A 27,996-nucleotide genomic window follows, 5' to 3' on the forward strand; every position below is an offset into this window, starting at 1 on the left:
AGTCCGGAGCCAGGCGGAGCCCAGACCTGGCGGGGACAGCTGCACCCCCGGCCCGGCACCCAGAGCCTGCCGCCACCATCGCCACCGTCCATCGTTGGTACCGGCAATGGCCTTCGTATCGCCCGCTGTGCTTGTGACCGATTTGGACCCAGAATATTGAGAACTCACTTCGGTCCCCATCCCAGCCGTGCCCGCCCAGTTACGGCTTAGCTGCAGCGCCGCTAGACTGTCCGACTTTGAGAGCACCATGGACCAGAGTGGGATGGAGATTCCTGTGACTCTCATCATTAAGGCACCGAATCAGAAATACAGTGACCAGACTATTAGCTGCTTCCTGAACTGGACCGTGGGGAAACTAAAAACACATCTATCTAACGTGTACCCTAGCAAACCTGTAAGTGTAAAACAACGCAGCTGCTCTGGCCTGCAGCCCCGTGTGCCTTGGTACCTCCCTTCGCCCAGCTTGCCCCCTCCTCGCCAATCGCATAGGTCTCCATTCGAAATACTTTTGGTTGTGAGGTTGCGGGTGTCTCCTGAGTGAACCACCATCATTATCTTCCTAATGAGGTTCAGTTAATTAGTGAGTATGCAGAAATGCCAAGAGACAAGAATTTGCAGTTATGGAAAAGGGACCATCTTCGTGCAACTTAAAGTCATCTACTGGGAATGGCAGATCCTAATTGTATTTGTTTTTGAGATAAAGAATCACGGTCCATATTAGAAGAACTTTCATTGCTTCCTAGGGCAAAATTCCATTTTAACTTTAAATACCTGGCTCAGGAATATGTTGATGGCGAAGAGAATATTCCCCTCTTTTGGAATAAGTATGTGACTTAGCGAAAATTATACTTTAACCATCATCCCATCGTACCTGTTGTGAGTTGCAGTTCACTTTGTTCCCCCACTTCCCACCTCACATTCCTCTTGAAGATACAGACATTGAGACGGGCAGTTTTTCCACACACCCCAGTCATTTGATACCTGTTTCTTTCTTTGGTTATATCATCTGGTTCGCTCAAATCAGTGTGGCTTTGTTTTCCATTCTTTATCTTGGTATTGGAAAGATAATGTCGCCATTTGTCCCTAAAGTCTAATTTGAAGGTACGTAGTTGGTAAGTCTTTCAATAGTTTAGAAAGGTGTGCCATATAGAGTATATTTTAGTGAGGCTTTCCTGTTTTCTATTGTATAACTTTTTCATTCTTGAACATCCAGTATTCAACTACTCAATCTTATATATAAATAATAAAGAGACTTGGTTTATATACTAGCTAGTTGGGAAGCAACTGCTTTTTAGGTCTGTTTTGTGCACCTAAGTATGGAAGATGTTGGTCTGTGTTAAGATATTTATGAGTTAGAACTGTGTCTATTGCAGTATTGTTTAAGATTTAGACATCTGGAATAGCCACTGAATTTTTATTGCCAAGGCCGGAGGGTGTATTTTTTGTTGTTTGTTTTAAACTCATTCGTCCTTAGCAGTATTTGTGACACAAATATTTTTGTTGTGTGTGGGAACACTGAGTTCCTTAGTAGTTGGAACAAACTAAAAGTTAGGACTTTTGCTCATTCAAAACTTAAGTTTGAAAGTGAAGATTTCAAAATTTTTCTGTTGCATATTATTGTTTTCCCACATTTTTGAAATAGAAAGCACCTCATGAGAATAGTCATTGATTGGCATAGATTTCATAACACAGCCCAAATACTATTTTAAAGTACTTTCTTATGTATGCACGTACTGGTATGGTATGTACTAAGGTGAGATCTACATGTTATACTATTACACCGTTAAGGGACTTGGTCAGCAATATGTGGATCAAGAGTTTGGATTAAGCCTAATGTTGTATAATCTTAGCACTTGGGGAGATGGAAGCTGGAGGATCAGCAGTTCAGGGTCATTCTTAACTGCACAGTGAGCTGGAAGCTAGCATGATCCTGTCCCCTAATCCCAAACAGATTTAGTACTCTTTAAAACCTTTCTCCTAAAACAAAACAAAACAAAAAAACAAAACAAAACAAAAACCAAAAAACCAAAAAAAAAAAAAAAAGCCATGTGAAATAGAGATGTGAGGCCTGTTTGTCCGATCTGTCCCGGGACAGCTAGTCACTAATGCAGGACTGCTGGGCAGCTGGTCCTAATGCCTGAGGGGTGATCACTTGCAGAACTCTTTCTAGGCTTGCCTGACTCAGACACACTGGAGAGTCTTTTGGAGCTTGCACCACAGACTGTAATTAATGACTTTACCTTGTAACATTTCTCTAGCAAGTTTTCTGAGTGGATTGTAATGTCTTGTCAAGTTCATTTCTAGGTTGAAAATTTTGTGCATTTATTAGATTTGACAGGTTTCTGTTCTGATTTACATCTGAAATTAATTTGAAACATCACAGTTGTTGAGTACCTGCAGTTAGTGGTACTCTGTAGCTAATAGAAGACATCAGCTCTAGGAATTGGGAGTCATAAACATTTTCTTTGTAAGGTTATTTAGAAGTCAAAACATTTTGTAATGAAGCAAGATTATTACAGGAGTTTAGATCCTTGTGACTGCCCCCACTGACTCACTCGGTTTTTTAAATGCTCTAAGTGTTATGTCCTGTGTGTGCACTCATGTGTGTATGCCTCACCTTCACAGACAAGAAGGTCTTACTGGTTTGCACAGCATGATCGCAAATTCTTGGTCTCCAATGATTCTCCCATCTCAGCTTCCCAAGTTGTGGGACTGTGGGTCCTCCCACCCACCATGTTGACCAGCTACTCTTCTTTCAGAGTTAATGTTGCGCTGAGGACTCTAAACCTTCTATTACTATAATAATAAGCAATACAGTTCTAAGTAAAAAGACTAGTTAGGAAAAAATAAGGTTGTTTAATACTGCATTAATGCTTTTTGGAGGTTCTAGAGTTTTTAGTTTAAATTTCTCTTTATATTATACTGATTTGTCTAAAATTCTTTTATTTAATTGCTCTGATTTTAAACTGCCATTTAGATCAGGTGTTTTACTAAATACTTGATATGCCCTATAATGTTTATTTGTGGTAGACACCTTGTGATATTAGCTCTTTTATAGATGAGAAAATAGAGACTTGATGATTCTTTTGTCTAATGTCATAAAACTCTTTAAGTAGAATTGAATTTGAACCGAAGTTGGTCTGACTTGAAAGAGAATGCCCTTAGCCATATATGTACATGTATATGTATACATACACAGACACACAATTGGCAGTAGGCTGCCCTGTAGTGACTTGACTCTATCTATACATCTATAAGCAGGAAAAAAATGAATTGGACTATTAAAAATGTTTGGGACTAGAGAGATAGCTCAGAAGTTCAAGAGTTCTTGTTGCTTTTGCAGAGGATGGGGTTCAATCGCCAACACCACCAACAATATCGCCTGTTTACAAGTGTCTTAAACTCCAGTTCTTTGAGATCTGATGCCCTCTTCTGGCTTCTGTGGGCATCACACACACACTTGGTACAAAGGCATGTATGAAGGCAAATACCTGTACATGTTAAAGAATTTTCTTTAATTAAAAAAAGATTTGCATTTGATATGTACCTAGATATGCTATAATACCTAGCAACTACAGAGTTGAGTAATATATCCTAGCACCTAATCAGGTTACTGTGGTTAATACTGTTTATTCTGATAAACTATAGAGAAAATATGGGAACTTAATATTTTAAGACTGCAGAGCGTGTTGCTATTTTTGTTCTATTCACAGTGTAATAAATTCTGTACTTTGGCATTCTCAATTGCACATCCATCTGACATGTAACTGAATGGCCTATGAGTGGAAACCTTTAATCAGGGAATATTTTTTAAGAATTCCAGATAATGTATATTCTGAAGATTCTGAACGCTGTTTATTGCTGTAAGGAGATAGAGACTAGAGGCTATTTGGGGAACCATGTTTCTGGTTATATACTTCTGAATATCTTGGAGCTTTGGACTGAGGGAATTTGATTAGAGACATGTTTAAAAATTTTAAAAATTAGTTTTTCACAGAGCCCATATTTTGTGTGCTTTCTTGTATTTGACTCTTTAAAGCTATTTGACACTTAGGACTGAGCATGTAAACTGAAATGTAATAGTTTCTATTTTCTAAGTACTTGTATGCTAGTTATTAGAACTTACCAGCCAGTTGAAGGTTACTTTTATTGAATCATCATATATTTTTAAAATCCACATATTTAAAGTTCAGAATTAATATTTTGAAATTATGCAGAATTCAGTTATGCTAAAGTTGGGCATAATAGTGTCATGACATTTAGTATATAGGGTTTTTTTGTCTGTTTTCCATTTTTTGAGCTTTTTTAAAAATCACTTTATTCTGATTAATTTACAAATAGAAGCAACACATTACTCAAACTCACAAACTCTATACAGTTAAAATGGCCCTTCTTTTGTCTACTTTTTTTTTTTTGGTTTTTTTCAAGACAGGGTTTCTCTGTGGCTTTGGAGCCTGTCCTGGAACTAGCTCTTGTAGACCAGGCTGGCCTTGAACTCACAAAGATCCGCCTGCCTCTGCCTTTATTATTACCTGTTATTACCTCACTTGGTCTCCTTTTTAAATTTTATAATATTTCCAAAGTGATACCTATTAACATATATACATGTATACATTATAGCTAGGATCCACATATGAGGGAGAACATGTGGGCATTTTGTTTGTTTCTTAGTTTGACATTTTTTAAGTCATATAAGAGAGACCCATTTAGTCTGTCTATAGACACATACATACATATACACACAAACTTTAATCTTGACATACTAACAAATCTTTTAAAGTATGAAAATAGAGTTGGTTTAGTAAATTCATGTGTTGGACTTGTGAATATTTAGATTTTTTTCCTAGACTGTTGTGTATGAGTGTTTTCCTTGTGTATGTAAATACATCGTATGTGTACCTTGTGCCAAAGAGGTCAGAAAAGACCATCAAATACCCACTATTCCAGGATACACACCGAGAAACCTTTGTCCAGATGTTATAATGTAGGTTTTTTTAAGCATGTGCTTCTGGAGACTGAAGTGTCTGAAGCTATTTCTTCTGGGAAAACTTAGTCTCAAAACAAATTATAAAATTGTTTTTCTAGTGTGCTTTATATATTATTAATATAGTGTAAAGATTAATGGCTTATACTGGAAGTGTATGTGGATTAGTGGTCCTTAATACTGCATTTTTTAGCATTTTTCTTGCTCAGAAGTGATAGCTTCTGATTAATTCTATTACTGTTACAGTTTAATAAAAAAAAGGTAGAGATAATCTACATAGAAAGAAATTAGATTATGTACAGGTAGGTTGAGTACCTTAGAAATAGTTGGTAAATAATGGCATTCTTCCACTAAAAATCTGAGGTTAAATGACTTAAGCTTTGGACATGGACTTTTTGCCAACTTCAAAGTGTATTTCTGGACAGAGAAGGTTAAAGATTTCTGTTGTTACCTACAAATGTTGTTTGAAATGAAGACTTGAAAGTTAGTATGGGTCAAGGCTTTCTTGTTCAGCCTTTTGTAGCTTTAGCCAAGTTTGCTTTTGTGTTAGTCTTGTTCTTGAGCATCCTGATTTGTTGCCTTGATGTTACAAAGCAACGTTTTGGAAAGACATATCACTTTCCAACAGTTTCACATAGTCCCGTTAGGTCTTAATGAAATAATGTAGATAGCAGAAATTAATATCTGTGGTCTCTTGAATGTTGTGCTCTGTTTTAAAAGGTTGATGTGCATTCTGTTCTTAGAATCCAACCTATGCAGTAAATACTGATATTATTCTCCTTTTGTAGATGAGAAATGCAAGGCACAGGGACATGCCTGAAGGATCTTGTACACATTTCCTGACTCCTCTTCAGCTGTCTCTATATATCTGCCCTACTCTATGAGTCTGGCTCCTATGTACATGACCCCACTAGCAGCAAATCAGTGATGTTGCTCTTGATAATCGTCATCTTTCTATCCTGCAATGTCAATTTTTTCTATTAGATTCTTCCTTTGGCATACAGATGTTGTTAAAAAAAAAGCCCAACCCACAAAAGAAGAAATATGCATGAACCAAAGACCTCTGTAGACCCTACTTCTCTTGTCCTCTTTTTCTCCTGTGGGGGAGAAATGCCTTGTTTTATATATGTACTGTTTCCCACTACATTGCTGTCCTTTTTCTTGTGTCTGTTCCAGTTAGGTTTTTGTTGTTGTTTGTTGGTTTATTATTATTACTATTATTATTATTACTGTGGCTGTCGCTCTAGCAAGATTGTTTTCACTAGCCTTACTAGTGATCTTTTTGTACGATGCTTTGTGAGGGAATGCAGAGATAAATAGAATAATGTGAGAGAAGTTTCCTGTATATCAGAAGCCTGGAAACATTCAAATAAATATAAATAAGTGTAGTACTTAAGTACAGTAGAATATTACATATTTGTTAGAAAGGCTTAGGAAACAATTTGTGTACTCTTAAGGTGTTATCCACAGGATATACTAAGAAAGCATGGCCCTCAGAGAGCAAGCACAGGTTCCTGCCTTTTATGTAAGAAGGGAAAGAAAACTATATATATTTAGTGAGAAGGTATATAAAATTATGGGGGAGGGAATGGGGGCTGTTGACATGACAAGGGTGCTTATAAATGCTTACACTGAGGATATGATTTCCCTCTCCAGCAGCCAGTAACTGCACAGAGCCCCGCCCCATCTATGCTGGAATGGTGATGGGCCCAGTTTTGTGCAGATAGCCTCTGTTGTGAATTTGTGGTCGACTGGCCATATCGTGTCCAGAAGATAGCCTTTCACACTTCTTTCCGTTCTCTGGCTCTTGCATTTTTTGCGCCCCCTTTTCCACAATGTGATCCTGAACTCTGTGTGTATATGTGTGGGGAGAGAAACGATATGATGTCCTATTTCAGACTGAACTCTCAACAATCTTGTGTTCTCAGCCCTTTGACCAGATATGAGTCAAAATTAACTGTTTCCCACTGTAGACAGAAACTTCTCTGACTAAGACTGAGAACAGTGCTAATTTACAATTGTAAACATAAATATTTAGAAGGCAGTTTGACGCCAGATAAATTTAGCAATCCACAGTAGTGGATTCCCTTCTAGGGCCTATGAGTCTTACATCGGGTTTACAGTGTCAGGTATGAATCACTACTATGGCGTGGTCGCCACAGCAGTCAGAACCTGCAGCAGTCTAGCACTGCTGCTCCAGTGGTAGATTGGCTTGTCAGGTTGGTATTGTAGCTTCCACGTGAGCTCATTATTTTGACTTTGTGTCCTTAGTGGTATGTATCTTAGGACAGGGAGGGAAAAGTCTTAAGAAATTATAGATTTCATTCAAATTATTAGTAACAATCTTGTGATTATTATTTTAAGATTATAAGTAGAATAAAACAGTTTTTAAATAGCATACAAATGCCATCAGCAAGTTTACTTTTAAAGTTGAGAGAAGATACAAATAAGTAAAAACTTGAAATAGAAAGTACCAGTCTGAATTCAGGGCTTAAGTTTTTGTTTTGTTTTTGTGTGTGTTTTTGTTTTGTTTTTTGTTTTTTTAAATAAGAACTTATTTTGTAGCTTTGCTTACTGAAGACAAAAGTAAGTACTACAAATTTTCAGATTTTTGTCTTCAGGTACCATTTCAATTAAAAAGATTTAGGTACTTGATCAGTGGCAGTTCTAGGCCTCATTAGAAAATCTAGAAGCTGAACATGGGGCATATTATATCTTAAAGCAAGAAGACTATTAGATCAGACAGAGATCATGTGAAATGACGCTAGAGTAAACTTAGGGATTCCCAATGGTCAAAAATGGTGCAGTCTGAGGATTAATAGACAAAGAAAATGTTAGTGTTCAAAACACAGAATGCTGTGAACTCATAATGACACTAAGGAAAAAATTACCAACACCTCACTGGTCATGCAGGAGGCTGCTTGGGCAGTCACCCTAAAGACTGACAAAGGGAAGTAGTTCACATTGTGGTAGTTTTCCTCATGTAGACTGGGTAACCAACTAGCTAATGAGATAGGTTCTAGAATGATCATACTAAGAACAGAAGGAATTATGGAATTAGAAAAACAAGTTTGCTATTTCTAATAAAAGATTGGAGCAACTATATAGGTAATTAATAAGGTAGATAGGAAGTTTGTAAAGGACAGATCAGTCTGGCAACATCAGAACCTCGGATGAAGCTCAGTATCACTAAAAGTCACCATCCTAATCTACCTGTGCTAATGGTGCAGGAAGTACATAGCTTTATTACAGAGTACTCCTCTCACAAACCTTAACCCGAGTCTGATTAGTCTCCACACCTAACTACTACAATATGGAGTACCAGGAGGATACAGTTGACCCAAACAACACAAAGTGTAACTGTAAGACAGATAATGACTTCTTTCAGAAATGCACAGGAGAAATGAAAAGAAAGTGCAAATATTTGGGGCTGTAGCTCAGGTGGTAAAATGTTTGCCTAGCATTCATGAAGCCCTGAGTTTGTTTGATCCCTAGCTTCACATAACAAGACACAGTGTCACACACCTGTAATCCAGTGCTTAGCAAGTACAGACAGGACTAGCAGGTCAAGCTCTTTTGCAGCTGTATAGGACACAGGGATGAGAAGACAAGGCCATCTGCAACTGTATAGCAAATTTGAAACCTACCTAGGCTACAGGAGTTGTTTGAGAACATAAATAACAAAAAGATTAAGAGACATAATTCAGTCTCATGTGTGACCCTTGTTTGAATTTTGATTCAGACCATCGCTAAGAAATGAGAAAATTTGAGCTGCATAGTTTAATATGGCAGTCCTGTAGTTATTAAAAAACAGAAGCAAAACCCTAGAGATTGTGCCATGGAAAGAAATGCATTTGCTCTAACGTAATCTTTTCTAACATTGAGGTTTCAAGAGGGTAGGGAGGAAGAGGATTAAGAATGTCAGTTGTTGATGAGTACTTGAGAGTTCTTTAACATGGTAGTGATTCCTTTCATTCTATCCACTCTATATGTTAGATAATTTTTATATTGAAGTAAAGAAAAAATCAGGCAAATTTAGGCTGAGTGATGGTACAGCATGAGTATCTAGTAATTAAATGTTTAGTCTGGTGAAAAAAATATTGGTTTACGCTGCTATAATACTTATTATAAGCATTGCAGCTTGGGTGAAAAAGTATTCTGTCAATGAGGAGCCAAGAATACCACAAAACCACTGTAAGCACAGCCACTTTATGGCCCTGGTCCAGGGAAAGACTTCCCCAAAGTAACAACTTTACCCCAGCAGGGAGGGTTTCCTGGCAGAATTGTTACAGGGTGTAACAACTTCTCCCTAGGAGAAGGTTCTGCTGGGGGAAAGGTCTCACCCAAGTCTCATTCAAGAGATTTATTGGGAGGGAGGAATCCAGGAGAGTGGCTGCATCTGCCAGGGTGAAAAAGGCAGCAGCAAACTGAACAAGCATAGGGCTTCTTAGGGGTGGAGTTTTTCCAAGGTGAAAATTTGGTCAGATTTCAATCCCTGAGCTTGGACAAGCTCAGAGAGTGACTGGATTTTGTGCTCAGGGATTGATTGGGTTCACGCTTAGGCACTGGTTAGTTTCTGTGCTCTCTGTTAATTGTTTCGTTGATTCTGGTTTCAGAGTCAAAGTGTGTTTCTTTCACTGGCCCTTTTTAACCTTTTGGCTCCAGTTTCAGGATCAGGGTGTGTTTCTTTGGCTGGTCCTTTTCCCCTACACTTATAAAATGAACTTTAGATTTATTTGGTCAAGTATTGACTCATTACTTACGTGTACATGTATATTTGCCATTCACTACTTATAGGATACAGATTAGGAAGCTTGCTTGCTCCTAGTATCACAGCGTTCAATACAAAATACTTCTGTGACTTCTACTCACCAAAATGTGTGAACATTTCGTGTCATCTAATTCAGCTCACGTCTGAAGATGTACTGTCAAATCCCATACTTAAGTACTATGGGTCTGCCCTGCTCTTCCTTCTTTCCATGGATTTACCAGGCTGTCACATGTGCTTCTGAACAACTGGTTCTAAATTGGGCTTCTTCAGATTCCCGTCTTGGGTTTGATTAATTTGATAGAGTAGTTCACAGAACTCGGAGAAACACTTTCCTTGTACTTACTTACTTACTATAGAGAATAGAGATAGTATGGGAGGAGGGTGGTGGTGAATTGTTAAACACTTTTATTTAAAAAGAGAAATTAATTTGATAAGTTTTTAAATTTCAAGTTAGCTATCTAGAAACTCTTGTGATTCAATCCTTTTGGACTTTAATGAAAATAGATATGATTGATTAACTCACTGACCATGGTTAACTCAAAATGGACCATGTTGTAGGGAGGCTGCTTGTTTGTTTCTGGCTGCTCATCCCTGAAATAATCACACAGAAGCCATATTATTTGCAATACTGTTTGACCAATAGCTTAAGCATATCATTCTGGCTAACTCATATCTTAAATTAACCCATCTCCATTAATCTGTGTATTGCCACGAGGCTGTGGTTTACTGGGTAAAGTTCCAGCGTCTGTCTCTGGAGGGGCTTCATGGTTTCTCCTGATTCTGCTTTCTTTCTCCCAGCATTCAGTATAGTTTTCTCCACCTAGTTCTACTCTGCCTTATCAACAGGCCAAGGTAGTTTCTTTATTCATTAAACAATAAAAGCAATACATCTACAGAAGGACTTCTCACTCCAGGACCCTCTTTCTGGAGATTGGGACAGGAGGTGACAACTCTAATCACGGGGCTGGTTCCCTTTGAAACCAAGCCCCATTCCAAGACTTTTGCTCTCTAGATACTAATTACTTTATTAGCAAGCAAAATCTAGAGTTTAAGGGTTTTAGGGAGGGAGGGTAAGTGGCAGGAAATGAAATGAAAATCAAATGTATATAGAGGGAGCGCTGTTTAGTTTTTATGTGCTGGTTAGAGTTTTCAAGACTTGGCATTAAAAAACTTTTATATTTTTTATAATATAGGAATTTGCATTTTGCATTTTAGAAATGGCACACTAAAAGTCTTGTCTATCAGTTAAGTATCTTGGAAGGGTACCTGTATTTCTCTAGTGTCTTTTGGTGTCTGAGAATGCCTGAACTATCCATGTCACTCAGCATAATAATTTCTATTATGACTTTCAAATATATGGCTCTTGTCATAGCCTTGCTGAAAATACAGTTTAAAATTATATTTATGGCTTGGATTGGATTTTGGATTTAACATTTGATATATGTAAATGAATTGTTTTCATGGAATTCAAGGAACATTTGCAAATATGCTTTATGGGGACTAACAGAAACACACTAATTTTAAATAATGCTAGCAGTGTGAACTTTAGCAGACTTACTATGAAGTACTGAAATGTAACAGAGCCAACCAGAACACACTTTCTATAGAGGTAACAACTGAATCTCCATGCATTTGTCTTGCTTTCTTTGGTTTTGCGGTTTTGAATGTGTAGATATTTGTAAGTGGCAGAAACAAAGCTGGGATAGTTATGGGAACTCCCATTAGATCTAAATGACTTTCAAACTAAGGCCAGTAAGTTCTTCTGCACTGTGTTTGGAAGGAAGAAAATGGGTCTGTATATACTTTATATCAAAAAAAATAACTGACAAATCAGTTCAAAATAACTAGTGATCTTGAAAATTTATCTTCTAATATCTATTGATGGAAGGCCCTTTGCCTTTCCATTTATATGAAATTGAAGGCTTTTAATTAAGAGTGCTACATTACAGTTGATAAAACAAACATGTTTATCTTTTTGTCAAGTTTTATGTGATGATATGTATTTATTATTATTATTATAGATATGCTGCCATTTGCTCAGCTCTTCAATGCCTTAAGCAGAACTTGGGACTCAAGTTCTTAAAATATCTGTTTTCTTCTTACTTGTCCCCAAAGAGAGTTTAGTTTTATCCACATTTGGTCATGTTTTTCCTAATCTTAAATATATATAATTAAAAAACTGACTTCTTTCTTCCATCCCATTTCTAGTTGACAAAGGACCAGAGGTTGGTGTATTCCGGCCGACTGCTTCCTGACCATCTGCAGCTGAAAGACATTCTCAGAAAAGTAAGCTCTGCTTCTACCTCAGAAGAGTGGGAGAAACTGTCTCTCAAGTTTTGTCTAGCAGATTGAGTTCATCAAGCCCTGTGGGTAGCAGAACAGATACAGTGAGTCAGAATGTAACAACAAGGCAGAGCATAAAGGTTGTTTGGCTAACAGTGTTGTAGGCCCATCTGAGCTAAATCTGAATATTTTGTTCAGATGTTTTTCATCTCTTAGAAGAAAACACTGACCTGTCAGTACTCCAAGTATAGAGTGTTTACAGTGCTCAAAGATTGATAACATCTCTATAAGACCATTTTTAATCAGGATATATAACATTTTTAATGGTTTGAGATAGGAGTTTAATTTCAAGAAAGGAAATAGGATGATGCCAAGTGGCATACCTGTTAATCAGAATTTAAACGCTGATGCTCAACGACAGTGCTACGTATGCTCCAAGGTAGCTTTTGACAGTCAACTTGAATGCTAATTATTTTAATGGCATCTTTTAGCTCATTATTTTTTTGTTAAGTTTTTACTTTATAACTTTTTATTCTTGCTATGTTACTTTTTGTTGTGAATATAGCAAGATTGGATAGTGTTCTATTTTGTGTTTGGCTTTGGCTTTTTAACTGAAGTCTTAATGCAGATATTCCTTATATCTTTTATTCTGTTTATGATCACCTATGGGACACGTAAGATGTAATGTCAGTGCATTTCTCTGCTTAAGGGCCTTTTTAGTTTTGCCAGTGTGACTTCTGACTGTTCAGTTGCCTGTTTCAAATGACTATAGTGTTTTACCATCTGCCCACCTAAAAAATATTATATAGCACAGAGATTTCTCATCCACTTTCCCCTAATATATAGCTTGCTTTAGCCGTCATAGTTGTGATCAGTGGACATACATATTTGTGATCATACATAGTTGTGATCAGTGGACATACTCAAGAGTTATCTAGGTGATGCATACTCTGTGGATTTTGATAAATGTATAATTACATGTTTCCACTATTATAGTATTATATAGAATAGTCCTAAAATGAGCTCACCTATTCTTTTTTTCTACTTTTCTGGTGCTGGGGTCATCCCCAGCCTAGGACTTTGCACTTGCTTAGGTAAGAGCTCTACCAATGAGCTGTCCTGAACATTGTTTTCCTGTTTAAAACTGCTATATGTTCTGCTCTCTGAAATATTTTGAATAACAGCCTGAGGCCAGAACATGAATATTCTCAAAAGACTGTTGCAGATCTTGTGTAAGCACCTTGGGAAGTGTTACTTTTGAAATGGTTCTTTGAATTGTTTCTCTTAAAGTTGGTTTCCTTTCAGTAAAATGTTGGTATTGGTTCTACAAACTGTTTAGTTATAAAATGTTTTATAGATATATTCCTCAACGGTGGATGGATGTTTTGATAAACCGTTATTAGTATGACCTTTTGGTCCTGGTTTTATGGGGATACACATTGGATACTTCAGTATTCCCTGTTCAGAAGCTGAGTCTGTGTGTCAGAGACACTGCCTATGTCATGCCGTCTGTCTGCTGTGTGTCAGAGACACTGCCTATGTCATGCCGTCTGTCTGTTGTGTGTCAGAGACACTGCCTATGTCATGCCGTCTGTCTGAAGCCTTTTCTTAAACAGCAGAACCCCAAGAACTTCATCCTCTAGACCCTACAGCAACTGTAGTTTAGATTTTTCAGTTTTATGCGGAATATGTTCATGTGTGTCTCTCATTGTGCCCCATTGCACTGGTTTGTTGTGTGCCCGAATGCACTAATTTGGTCAGTTAACAGTATCATAAGTGCCTTTAAGGCTGCCCTTTACTTTCCTGGAATTCACCTCAGAACTGAGCACAAGTCTGGGTTCCTGGTAGTTGATCAGGTCTTCCCTTCCTCACCTCAGGCATCTCTCTTTGGTTCTTGCCCACCCACCCTTCACCATGCTGCTGCTGCTGCTGCTCTTCATAGGTCTTCAGAAATGCTGACCCAGCTCTCTCCTCCTCTGTTGTCTGCTGCCATCATGTTTTCTAGCTTACCAGCTTTATGTCTTGTATAAATTTCTGTGTGATCTCATTAAAGCATAAAGACCAGCCTCGTTATTTAAAATGTTTTTCTCAGCCACAGTTGTAAATCTGTGGAAATAATATGGAATATTTACAGAGTACAATTCAAATATATGCTCTATATCTGTGTGTATAAATGTTATAGATAAAAAACGTTGACTTAGTTTGGAAAGCAGTAAAAAGCTGTACTTCACTTTGCTAAAATTAAGGTAAAAGAGATTGAGTTGCTTTTATCGGTATTTTTCAAGTAATTGAAGTAGTTCTGCTATTCAGAGTTTGTGGGTCTGAAATCTCAAGGTGACTCTTACATTGTTATTAAGACATTATATGCTTTATATTGAATTAATAGTTTGTGTTGATAATTTTTATTATTAAAGTAATAAAATTTATTATGAAATATTTTATAATATTTGTTGCTTCAAATCTATGTATGCCAAGTACTCTTAACATAATAATTATTGAGTATTGAAACCATTCTTTAAGCATGGATAGAAAATATTGCATACAGAAGGCTACAAAGTATTAAAATAGCAAACTTACCTCCAAATATTGAACAATTTATTACTAACAAAATGACTAGGCTAGAAAGGAAAGGAATTTTTAAGTCTTGAGTCCAATACTTTAGCTTAGCTAGTGACTTTTTGAACTGTAAATTTTTCTTTAAATATGATCTTCTTTAATTTTAGCAAGATGAGTATCATATGGTTCATCTAGTCTGTACTTCTCGGAGTCCTCCCAGTTCTCCAAAATCCATCACTAATAGAGAAGAGCATGAAGCACTGGCGTCTAGCACCAATTCTGTGAGTTGTTTTGAGAGGAGTAAACATTGAACTTCTCTTATTTTCTTTATCTGTCCTAAAAACTAAATGGAGGGCTGGGGCGTAGTTCCACAGTACAACACGGGCTAGCATATGTGAGGCTCTGGGTCAGTCCTCGTCACAGCAGAGAACAAATGTGCAAACAAAACAAGAATAAAACAGATGGATCACTTGGAGTCCCTAGCGTTGTTTTATTTCTAATCTTCATTTGATATTTTGAGAGCGGGTCTCATGTAAGCTTTCTGGTCTTGAATTCACGGTGTGTAGCTGAGACTGTCCTTGATCCATTTGCTTCTGCTTCACAGTTCCTGGGATAGAAGACTTTGCCACTACACTTAGTGAGGTAGTTTGGAAAACTTAAAGACTATGACATTTAGCATTTATTTTTGATACAATGTTACTTTGCTTACAATATTTTGTTCACCATGAGCTATAATTTGATTAATGGACAGGTCAGCAATGGAGCCAATCTTTATAGATTTAGTTACTGAAATACTCTGGAAACAGAGTTGATGTGGTTATATAATATAAATCGTAGGCTAGTGAAGTTTAAGAAATAGTAAGGTACCAAGTGTAGTATATTTTATTCAAAGCAATTAAATTATTTTAATCTAAATGACCTAAATTTTCTTAAGGTAGATTATTTGGCAGAAGACTTTGTGGGGTTTTGTTGTTTGTTTTGGTGGTTTTGCTTTTTAATCACTGGATTCACAATGAAGAGCAGAGGAGACTCACTTAATATATTTATCTCTTACATAATTAAATGCTCATTTCTGCCTGAAATTCTTTTGGAAGCTTGTAAGAGTTCATCCAGCTTTTAGGGTGAGAGGATGGAGATCATGGAAGCTTCCTTTAGTTATTTCTTGCTGAAGCAGGGAACTTTGATTGTGTTAAAGGTATTTTCCTGGTTAAGAATTCAATCAACTAGGCTATGGTAGCTCACACCTTTAATACCAGCACTTGGAAGATAGAGGCAGGTGAATATCTGTGAGTTTGAGGCCAGCCTGGTCTACAGAGTGAGTTCCAGGGTAGCCAAGGCTACACAGAGAAACCCTGCCTTGAGGAACACAAAGGAAAAGAAAAAAGAAAAAAGAATTCAATCCAAATTTTAAGGCAGGTGTAACCAATAGGGTAAATTACCTAAGAGATCTTCTAATATATATTAGATAACTGGTTCTTTAAGAAATACATCCTTAAATTGCTTATTTACTCAGTGTGTCTTCTGTGGTACCAGCCATGGGAATTGACCTTACATTAAATTGAATATGAATCTTTATATGTTTCCTACCTTGGCATAAAAAGGGACAAATTCCAGACTAGCACAGAGATTTTTTTTAAATGCAGTTTGGTACAAGTATATTCAAGTTTTTGTTTTTTTTTTCCTACTGAGCCAGTGGTTTCTTGGCCGTAATTTTATGTCGTTAGCATATATATATTTTTCAGAGTGTTATGAAAATATAAAAAGTATTAAAGGAGAAATAAGTTTAATTTGCCCTACGTTTTTATGGTTTAAAGATTTCAAAAAGGTTTGAAAATAATAAAAAAAATCTAATCATAAAAGAATTACCTAATATGCTGAGAAGTAATAAGTTTTAGAGAACTTAAGGTGTGTTGACATATAGCTAGGCTTTTCTATTAAATATACTTATGAATACCATACCTATACTTACATTTTTTGTTTGTTTTAGAATTCAGATTACTCTGATTCAACAACTCCATCCCCCAGTCAAGAGAATTTGTCATTAGTTGCTGGTTCTTCAGAAGGATTGAGGCATCGTACCCTTCCACAAGCACAGACTGACCCAGCTCAGAGTCATCAGTTTCCATATGTAATCCAAGGGTAAGTGAAAGTATGGGTCATAATTAGGGCCCTATAAAATCTCTCTCTCTCTCTCTCTCTCTCTCTCACACACACACACACACACACACACACACACACACACACACACACACGTGCACACACACAAATCTACTTTAGAGTTTTTTTTTTACTGAAGCATCTTTTTGATTATTAAAGTACATTTGAAACTTACTTTTCAAGTATTTTCACATGCTTTATTCACAAGCAGATGTAACAGAAATAAAATTAGATAATTACTGAAAGTGAGAAGCTAAAAAAAATGTAACAACAAACACAGAAAGTAGCAAAAAATAGTAAATGCTGACTAAGTGTATTATATAACAATATCTAGTAGGTTGGCTGATTGAATAGACAAATTGTTTTAATATTTTTTAAACTTTGTGCATGTTCATAATGAAATATTTATCACCTGTAATTTAGCCCCATGTTCCCCATACATGCCCTCTTCCCCAACTTCATGTATTTATTTGTTTTGCTTTTTGAAAAATTCACTAAGTCCAGTTAGTGCTGTCCATATATACATGGGTATGGGGCCATCCACTGCAGCATGAGAAACTAGTAGCAGCCATATTCTCTATAAAGAATGGTTCTTCAGACCCCAGCAACTATCAATGTCAGTAGTGTCAGAAAATTCCTAAGGGGTTTTGCCTGAAGATCTTTTGTTGGGTTGATCTTATGAAGTAAGTCTTGTGCTACAGCTGCTATGTCCAGAAGACTGGTTTGTAGCAATCCCCAGCCCGCACCCCAACTCTTACGTTCCTTCTATCTCCTCTTTCGAGATGCTGCTTTAACCTAGCTGTTGTTGTGCTGTTAATATAGATGTCCCAGTTAGAGTGAGCAGTCAGACTTTACTGTCGGCACTTGTACATCCTTCTGTTGACTGCTGGTCACTGAGAAGTTTCTTTGACCAAGGTTAAGAGCAGCCCAGGACTACAGGTACAAAACTAAATATTTAGAAGGCAATTTAACAGCATGGTCGTTTAGCAAAATACAATAGCACGTTCTATTCCAGGGCCTGTGATCTTCCCAGCTATGGACTTTTGACCAGGGACTTCCCTCAATGTAGAGCAGGCCCCAAATCAATGAGAAAGCAGTTAGTTACCTCATAACACGCTTTTCTTGTACCAGTATACATAGCTTGTTTTGAAGGTTCATATTATAGCATGCAGGGCCCATGGTCCAGGATTCGAAAGACCATTGGTGTCTTTTCCCCCACAGTAGACTGCACAGTACCTTTTGGCACTGTGAAAGCTAGCCAAGCAAGGAGGATGTGTCCTGGTTAGTTTGAGATTGATTTCTGTATGTCCTGCCATCAAATTATGTGCTGTCTTTAATAATAATGTCTTACCATGTAGTTATGGAGGGTAAGCACAATGCCTATAACTTGTATTGTTTTGGAAGCATTTGGTCCTTTTTGACCAATAACTTGTAGGGAGATATCCCAAGCTTTGTATTGAGAATTTCATCTAATAACCCATGTCTTCTGGGAGTGGCACTGTACAGAGTAGTTTCGTTTGAATTCTTATTTTTAAGTTATATTTTGTATTTTGAAATTAGCTTACTGACTAGTGGGTTTCCCTAATATTTTTTCAGGTATTCTTAGTTCTAGTTAGCCCACCTTCTGTTCCTCGTTTCCTACACCCCTCCCCATCCCTGCTTCATCTTTTAACTCAGTATACCTCATTTCTTTTCACATGTGCCCCACTATTCCCTTCACTGGTTATAAAAGTTGAGTTTGTGATAGTAAGCTCCTCTGTGGCTTGTGATATCCTCTTCCTTTGGATCAGCTCTCTTTTTCACCCCTGATTTTCTCCATACTCCCACATTTCTCTCTGCTTAAGCCTTCCCACCCTTAGTTCTCCCCTCACTACTTATGTTCTACCTATACTCCATTATCCCTCCATTTTTATTGCGCATCCTTCCCTCTCCCCCAACCACCCAAGACTTCTTTCTACTTCCCTGGCTCCCTCTTGTGTTCCAAATTAAGTATGCAAACTGAGGGAGATCTGCAAATGAGAAAGAACATGTGCCATTGTCTTTCCGAGCCTGAGCTCCCACATTCAGTATGTTTTTCTAGTTCCATATATTTACTTGCAGATTTGTGCTTTCATTTTTCTTTGCAGCAGAGTAGTGTTCCATTGTGTGTAAATTCCACATTTTCCTTATTCATTTATCTGTTGATGAACATCTAGATTGTTTCCATTTCTTTTTTTGTTGTGAATAGAGCAATAGTTTAAGTGTCTCTGTAGTAGGATATGAAGTTCTTTGTGTATAAACCCTGAGTAGTGTAGCTGGGTCATAAGGCAATGCTGTGGTCTTCTGTGCCTCTACATAAAATTCTAGGTGTTTTCCTGTTTGTAAAGAATGATATTGGAATTTCAATTGGGATCGTTGATTATTTTGGCTCATGGCTTAAGAGGATAATAGCCATCATGGACAGAGAGCATAGTGATGAGGATGGTTTGTGGTGCCTGGAACTTAACTTCCATCTGGGAAGATGAGAAGGTTGAACCAGGTTATAGTTGTAGTGCCTGTGTTATTAAGGTTGAACTGTGCTTCACTGTGCATAGTGGCCAGCACTTAGTTGCTGTCTGTGTACAGACATATAGAGTCAGAAGATGGAGGAGGAGGATGCAAAAAGCTTAGTCGTCTGAAATACAATGGTGATCATTTTATGAAGAAACTAAAGAAAAAGCTCTGATGAAGAAATTTATGACATGCTCCAGCCAAAAAGGCACAAAATCAAATCAGATAGAAAATAAAGACAAGAAATCAAAAACAAACAAACAAAAAAACCGAACAACAACAACAACAAAGCACAGGAAAAAGTTCCTAAGACATCAGAGAACTTAGTTCTATAGAAAACATTAAAGCAAAAATTTAAGCAAATATAGAAAAAGTTAGTTCTTTCCAAAATGAAAGTCAAGTTTATTGATTATGCAAAGAATTGCTTCCAAATAACCGACCAGGAGGATGTTTAAGATCTCTGACAGTGGAGGAAGTCTTTTTAAGAATATTATTTTAGGGCCTGAAGAGATGGCTCAACAATTAAGAATACTTGTTCTCCTACAGAGGACCTGGATTCAGTTCCCAGAGCCCACATAGTGACTTATAAACATTTATAATGCTGCTTCCAGGGGTTCTGGTACCCTTTTCTGATCTCTGTAGGTACCAGGCACATGTGTAGTACACACACATACATGGCAAAACATTCATATACATAAATAAGCCTAAGAAAAATTTTAAAAGTTTAAGCCATACAATAATTCTATTGTCAGGTTTGTTTCTTTGTGCTATTACAGCTTGCTGTGTTTTCCTTATGGAGTAGCATTTTTCCTTAGTTGTACACAGTGTTATAGGTCTCCTATTCAGACACATTTCAAGAGACCTACTTCATTCTGCTTCCCCTGTTCTCTCATATTTTGTTATTCTTTTATTGCCTTCATTGGTTTTTAATTTATCTTTCCATTACTTCTTGGTGGAAAATTCAAGAAAACTTCTTTGAATTTACTCAAGTATATTCTTCTCATTCTTTTTGTTTCTTTTTTTTATTATGTACACAATGTTCCTCATGCATGTATACCTCCATGCCAGAAGAGGGCACCAGATCTCATTACAGATGGTTGTGAGCCACCATGTGGTTGCTGGGAATTGAACTCAGGACCTCTGGAAGAGCAGCCAGTGCTCTTAACCTCTGAGCTGTTTCTCCAGCCCCCTGTCCTCCTCATTCTAACATGAATAGGAGCATTTATACATATTTTTCTATATCCTGCTTAAGAAAATATTGAAGAGATCACTCAAAGATATATAAAGAGATACTAATTATTTTATAGCTACATAGTAATTCAGTAAGTACATGGTTATAAAGTCTACTCTTTTATTTAAAAATATTTGAATTATTTCCAGTCTTGCTATTAAATAGTTGCATAATGGATAACTTATGCGTGCATCCTTTTTTGTTGTTATATTTTGACTGAATGGATTCCTAGATGTACAGATGGGTCAGTGTAGCTAGGTCAGAGAGCAAATACCCTCAGACAGGGCGGTGAGTGCCAGGGATCTCTATGTTGGCATATTATCATAGTGTCCAGTGTGTCTCTGTTAGTGAGAACAGATGCTGGCAGTGTTAGGAGGCTGTATGACAAGTGTTGTAACCTTGACTCCAAGGCAAAAAGATGTGAAGTTTTGTTTTTATTTTTATATCTGCTACTTTTGTAAGCATATTTTCAAAAGCAGAATTACTTAGACAAAGAGATATGAGAACATTTTTACTTTTTAGAAATTGTTCTGTAAAAGTTTATTTTAGTTCATACTGTCACTAGCAATGAAAGAGTTGGATTTCACAGTCAGTACTAGCTGTGTGTGTGTGTGTGTGTGTGTGTGTGTGTGTGTTGCTAGAGATCAACAGGATCTGAAATATTGATAGATATTTTTAGTGTCTTCTAACTTAGGAAACAAACAAAAGCTTATCATTGCTTTAATTTGTATTTGGTGTCCTAATGATAATTATTTCTAGGAACTCTGTATGTAAAAGATGTTAGTGATTATTAAAAACAGCTTTTTCTAAGCTGCCAATTTCTGCTGCGTTTTCTGTAATTTAACTCAGTACTGTATTTTAGAATACTTGACTATATAGAAAAGGTGAAACTTTTAGAACTCCTTTTTTTTCTGCCAGCAATTTAATAATCATATTTCTTAGTGTGGAAAATTTCTTTTACTTGTTGCTTAATGGCATTGTATCCAAAGTATTTAAATTATTGTTTTAGTTAGGGTTTCAGTTGTGAAGAGACACCCTGACCAAGACAACTCTTATAGAAGAAAGTATTTAATTACGGGTTTGCTTACAATTTCAGAGGCTTAGTCAATTGTCATGTTGGGAGTGTGGTGGCATGCAGGCAGGCATGGTGATGGTGCAGTAGCTGAGAGCTTTACACCCTGTTCTACTGGCGACAGACAGAGAGACACTGGGCCTTAACTCTTAGCCGCAAAGAGATACACTTTCTTCAACAGTGTCACTCCTACTCTAGCAAGGCCACACCTTCCAATCCTTCTCAAGCAGTTCACCAACTGGGGACTAAGCGTGCAAATATATGAGCCTATTTGGGCCATTCTCATTCAAATTACTATAGTTATGAAAATTTTTATTAGTTTTTTTATTCCTTTAGGTTTCAATAATACTGTCATTTAGTATCAAAAGAGTTTTTTTTTCTTGATTCCTGGAGAGTGCTGAACATTAACATCTTATCTAAAAGTCAGTAAACATAACTGAGAATTACAGTATGCTAACTTGAGCCCAGAAGGTATTTTAATGATTACATATTTCAGTCATGTTTAATAGTATTAAACAAATAGGGAAATAGCATATCAAGATCATCTTAGAGGCATTTGCTTTTTTTCTTGGCAATATATGTTTAATAGTTGCCTTCCGTTCTAGACTGTGTGTGTGTGTGTGTGTGTGTGTTTGTATGTGTGTGCACAAATGTGTAGACTAGAGGTCACCCGTCATCAGAGAGACTTTCTCCGGCAATAGATGGGAACAAACACAGACACCCACAACAAAATGCAGAGAGTGAGAGACCATGGGACTCAGTCCTAAATGGGATGTATAGCAGAATATCATTAGGAGCCATTTTATTGCTAAGTCTTATATTACATATTTTGGAATTATAGTCTTATTTAAGGGGTGATTAATTAAATCCAAACTGGCTCACTGAAACATTCTTCTTTGTTATGACCAAATATTTGACAAGCAATTTCAGAAAGAGGGGTTTTGTTTAGCTCACAGTTGAAGGGATACGTCATGGTGGGAAAGGCAAGAAGTGTTGGGTAGCTGATCACAGTAGGGTCAGGAAACACAGAAAGTACAGGAAGTAGGACTGGGCTGTTAAACATTAAAGTCAGCTCCTACCCCTACCCCGACTCACTTTTTCTAGCAGGACTGCCTCTTCTCAGGGTTCCATAACTTTCTAAAGCAGTGCCACCAGCTGGGGACCAAGTGTTGAAATACACGAGCCTGCCTGGAACGTTTGCTTTCAAATCCCAACACTGGTGTTTGCTGAGTACACTGTAGCAACGTTCTGAGGAAGAGTCCCCTGCAAAATTAGGGGAACTGAGGCATAAGGAAGTTAATCATGACTTTCTACAAGTTTTACTGAATTAATAGAATTTTAACTTATTTACAGAAATTTAGAAGTATGTTATTCACTCTTGGCTCTTTAAATGACAGCTTACATTTGAAATGTTTGTTTTTTAAATTATTTGTCTGCTGTATCTTTAATAAAATTTTACTGCTTGACTGACCTATTCCTCAAAATAATATGTCACGAAGTTTGATTTGTATCTTTGATTTTTAAAAAGAATGTACTTAAAAATTAATTTTTTTTTTACTTTGTTCACGCTAACTCCATGTTTTGTGGATGACTTATTTTGTTTATATACTTGAGTCCAGGGCCAACTGAGGTAAGATATATTGTGTTATTTGAGGAATGTTGAAAAACAGTATCTTTTCAGTAAGATTTAAAAATACTCTGTCGGTGATTGACTTAGAGTTCATAAATAAGTTCAGAGGGATTTTTTTTTTTTTTAGCTTTTGACACATTAAAAGGCTTCATTTATTTTTGATTGCAGAAATGTGGACCACCAGTTTCCTGGGCAAGCTGTGCCACCTGGGTTTCCAGTGTACCCTGCTCTCAGCCCACTGCAGATGCTGTGGTGGCAGCAGATGTATGCTCATCAGTATTATATGCAATAGTAAGTCTGTCTGAATTCATTGTTTTAGCTTCTCTGTTAATGGCTTAATGTTCCTTTACCCTAAGTTGAATTGGGATTGCATTTGTTTCTGTCATACTTCAAAATTACTGAGTAAGAATTTATAAACTTCTCAGAAGATACTTATTTCAAATTGCTTGGGTCTTAGCCCCTTTTTCTTACCCTTGATTTTTCAATATTTAGATACTTTTAAAACACGGTATAGAAATTCAAGAAGAGAGTTTCCCTGAAAGACTGCAGTCTACGTGGAGACTAAAAAGTCAAAGGAAAAGGGCCCTAGGAAGTGTAGGGCTCAATGTGACACATATGGTCACTGCACTCATTCTTGACTGTGACCAGAGGAACTAGGCGCCTCGTCAGTGAGTCAAGTCTCTGCTTTCTTCTCTCATTCATCCTCATCCCGTACTCCCATCCTTACTGACAGCTGCTGTGTTGTGTCCTTATCTGGTTTCTGTGGTCCTGTTTTGCTCCTCTTTTTTCTCATCATTTTCTCCCTTCTTTTTAACAGTAACAATCTTGGCTCACTTTGGCAGATTTACCCACCCACTCTGTGCCTGTTGGCACCCAGGAATCTGTCCTGGGCAGTGCTCTTAGATTTCTTTCTTCTGTGGCTGCAATTACTGACTCTCTCATTCATGATGATGAGTCCTTTACCTTCTGTGTTTCCTGTGTCACTGCTTACTTGGGAGATTCCTATAGAGTAATTGTTTCTGCTCTAAGTTCAGAGCATCTAAACTTTGGCTCCTTGGTTTAAATAGGAATTTATACCCAGAGAACATTTCCTTAATTTTCATTAGCTGTGTTGACTATATAATTTAAGCATTTAAAAATACTTAATAGTAAAGCAATAAAAAATAGTAAAATGAATCTCTATGTACATGTTTCAGCTTCAGTATTTACAAAATCATGTCAATCTCATTCTACAATTTTTCCTTGTTTTTAGGGGAACCTGTAATAAACAACTTATTCTAGTCTTGTTTTTCTCTGTGAGATAGGGTCTCATGTAGCCCATGTTGGTCTCAAAATGGTTATTTAGCCAAAGATGACCATGAACTGTTGTTCCTAGAGCTTCCACCTCCCTAATCCTGGTACTTTAGGCACATGCGTGCTACCATACCACTTTTATGTGGTGCTAGACACGGAGTGCAGAGTTTTCATTTGTGGTAGATTGGGACTATGTTAACTGAATTACGTCCCCAGCCCTTTTTCTGACTTAAAAAAAATAAAATTTCTTAAAATTGCCCATTTTTATTGTGTGTGTATGTGTGTGTGTGCATGTGCACACTGTGTCGCATGTAGAAGCAAAGGGAAGCATGTGGGAGTTGTTTCTCTCTTTATACCGTGTGAGTTCCAGGAATCACACTCTGGTGGTTAGGCTCAGTGACAGGCGCCATAGCCCACTGAGCCTGCTATCTGTTGACTTACATAATCACATTAACAGCACTTTAGAGGGCACAGTTCTTCCTCAGGTGACAAAACTCCTCAAATGGAGTTGCCCAAAAACTATGATTGGGGTTGAGGAGTGGTTATCCAAGAGTCATTTGATGTTTAAACCCATATTTAGACAAGTATGTCAGAGTGTGGCATGAGGGCAAGTCGCTAGCTTCGAGATGTTCATTCCATGTAGAATAATAAAGGAAGCTATTAACGGAAAAATCTGTAGTTTCTCACTGTCAGCTTGTAAACCGTTTACTAGAATGTGAACATGGCCATTATCATTTCCTCCTCCTCTCTGCTGTGGTCTTAGGTGGCCAGGTTAAGAGAATGCTCTTCCTTAGCCCCACTTTTTCACTGGGAACTGCTTCCTGAGAAACACAGAGCAAGAGTGTGATAGTCAAGATTAGGGTTATAAAAATTTTGCATTATCTAAGACATTTTAAAAATGCATAATATGGTAAAGTTTTTTTTTCTTTTTAATATTTTGGTGAATATTTCAGTCAAGCTGCAGTTACAGCTCAGGCCTCATCAAGTGCCAACCCAATTCACCCCACTGCATCACCGCCTTTAAATTTGGCACATGTTCCTGGAGAAGAGCCTCCACCAGCTCCCAACCTAGTGGGCCAAGAAAATGGGCCCATGAATGAGAATGTTCAGATGAATGCACAGGGGGGACCAGTGCTAAACGAAGAGGACTTCAACCGCGACTGGCTAGACTGGGTGTACACATTCTCGCGAGCTGCAGTTCTCCTCAGCATCGTATACTTCTACTCTTCTTTTAGTCGGTTTATCATGGTAATGGGAGCCATGCTGCTGGTTTATTTGTGAGTGATGGATATTAACTGTTTGTGGTTTCTTTTAATTATTTCTGAAAGAGTTTATCACAGATTCTAGCATAATGTAGTCAGTTAGAATGAAAGATTTTTAATATTGGCCTTCATGTATTCAACGTGTTCATGATAACCAAAAGCAATGGCAGAGGTATTGTAATAATATTTATCAGAATTGTTTAAAAGCAGAGTATTTAATTATTGTATTTTATATAAATTATTAATTTGATGATTCAGATTTATTTAGTATATTCAGTTATTTAGTATATTCAAGTACATGATAAATACTTTTTTAAGTAATATTTATCAATAGTAAGTCCTAGAAACATAGGTCACACTTTTTTTCATAAGTAGATTGTTTTTTTTTTTCTTGGCCTTGCCTTTTCTCTAAGAGGCCAAGAAATATATTTAGTTATATTTCATTTTGAAAAAAGCTCCAAATAATTTTGTGGTTTAATATGTCACTTTGAGCCAATTATGTACAAGATAGACTTTTGGATTTGAATTGAGTTTTGTTTTGCTGCTACTTACCTTGAGAAATCCACTGACTTGAAGTAAGATACTTGTTTTTATCATTTATTAGAACACCTCCAGTAGTGTTTCCCTGAGGGACACTATTTTATAATATTACAAACACAAGTGATTGTGGCTTGCTTACTTTCTTCATTTTGCTGAGCAGACACCAGGCTGGATGGTTCCCATTCAGGCAAGAAGGCGGCCAGCAACAGGTTCCTAACAATGTTGACATTAACAACGACGGGCAGAATGCAAACAACCTAGAACTTGAGGAAATGGTAGGTTATTGATGTTTGTGTGGATTTTATAGGTAGATAGTCCTTAGTCCTATATGGGACAGAAATGATGATGGATTCTTGGATTCCACAGATATCTATAGAAGGCACATGAAGAAAAGTTAATATAGAAACTGTGATAGTTTCATCTGAGGAATTTAGCATATCATATCATTTATTAGAATAAGTGGAGAGATTAACATCTCTATAAACATAGTTACAAAAGAAAATTACGCCTTGGTGAGAATGTATTATATTGGCAGTTATTTATGTACCACAGAATTTATTAATTTTAGACTTCACAAAGATTTCTGATCACCCCGGATCTACCATTTTCCATACATACTTAGATTTCTTCTTGCTATAGAAAGTATTTAGCTCCCCCCTCTGCTATTATAAGTTGGTGTTTGTGGTACCAATTCCTCAAGAGTGTGTTTATGTTTTTGAAAGGAGCGTCTTATGGATGATGGACTTGAAGATGAGAGTGGAGAAGATACAGGTGAAGATGCCAGTGCAGTGCAAAGGCCCGGGTTGATGGCTTCAGCATGGTCTTTTATCTCCACCTTCTTCACTTCACTGATACCAGAGGGGCCTCCTCAAGTTGCCAATTAGACCTGAAAACTGTGCCAGCTGAAAAAGAGGGTTTGACTTTAGGAAAGTGGTTTAAATAACAGTGCAATTTCAAAAGAAGAAAATGTATAACTTTCTTTTAATGATCATGTACAGAGGTCTTTTCTTTAAGCTTCTCACGCATATGAATATTTTAAGCACAAATGGACTACTAAGTGTGTGATTTTTTGTTTGTTTGTTTAAAGATTCTAACAGAGCATAGCATAACAGTACTGGTCTTCCAGTTTTATTCATTTCAATTATGTGTAGTGCGCCAAGCAGAACCACTGTGTGTTGTTTCTTTAAAGAGCTGCTACACCTTTAAATGTCCATAGCTAGATAGCCAACCCTTCAGTGTGTACTTTGAATAAATATATCTATTTTCTGTGAATTATCCTGAAAGTTTTAAACAGAAATGACCTCATAGTTTTTAATAAAGAAGTTTATTTACCTAAAATGTGCTAGTAGCATCTTGCCCACCCATAAAGCAATAAACTTCTCAAAAATCTTAATTTTGACATTTGAATAAATGATGGAAACTTTCTATTTTAAGGACACATGTCGTATCAGTTGGAATTAGTATCTTAAAAGAAAAAAAAGGCAGCTCTTCATTGGAATGAAGTGATACAAAATGTTTGATATGGCAGTACTTTTATAAACTATGCTGGAAATTGCCCCCTGTAATTTTTTAAATAAAAAGTCAATTATGATAAATAGCCTTATGGGATATTTATTCAAGTTCTTCAATACTAATTGACATACAGAAGTATTTTTTTTTTTTTACAAGTTTGGATGGACAGATGTCTT

At 36.9% G+C, this 27,996-nt stretch overlaps 1 protein-coding gene across 1 annotated transcript; it reads left to right on the plus strand.

The window, feature by feature from the left end:
• Positions 1-3: 3 nt before the first annotated feature.
• Positions 4-27,903, plus strand: Herpud2 (HERPUD family member 2). The gene is made up of 8 exons (XM_048446642.3): positions 4-394; positions 11,964-12,041; positions 14,762-14,875; positions 16,582-16,733; positions 23,382-23,504; positions 25,460-25,783; positions 26,469-26,583; positions 27,031-27,903. The coding sequence occupies exons 1-8, from the start codon at positions 248-250 to the stop codon at positions 27,190-27,192; spliced, it is 1,215 nt and encodes a 404-aa protein (XP_048302599.3). The 5' UTR covers positions 4-247; the 3' UTR covers positions 27,193-27,903.
• The last annotated feature ends 93 nt before the right edge of the window (positions 27,904-27,996 follow it).

The sequence above is a fragment of the Myodes glareolus genome, chromosome 4 (genome assembly GCF_982192425.1).
Source record: "Myodes glareolus chromosome 4, mMyoGla1.1, whole genome shotgun sequence".
In the NCBI taxonomy this organism is placed as follows: domain Eukaryota; kingdom Metazoa; phylum Chordata; class Mammalia; order Rodentia; family Cricetidae; genus Myodes; species Myodes glareolus.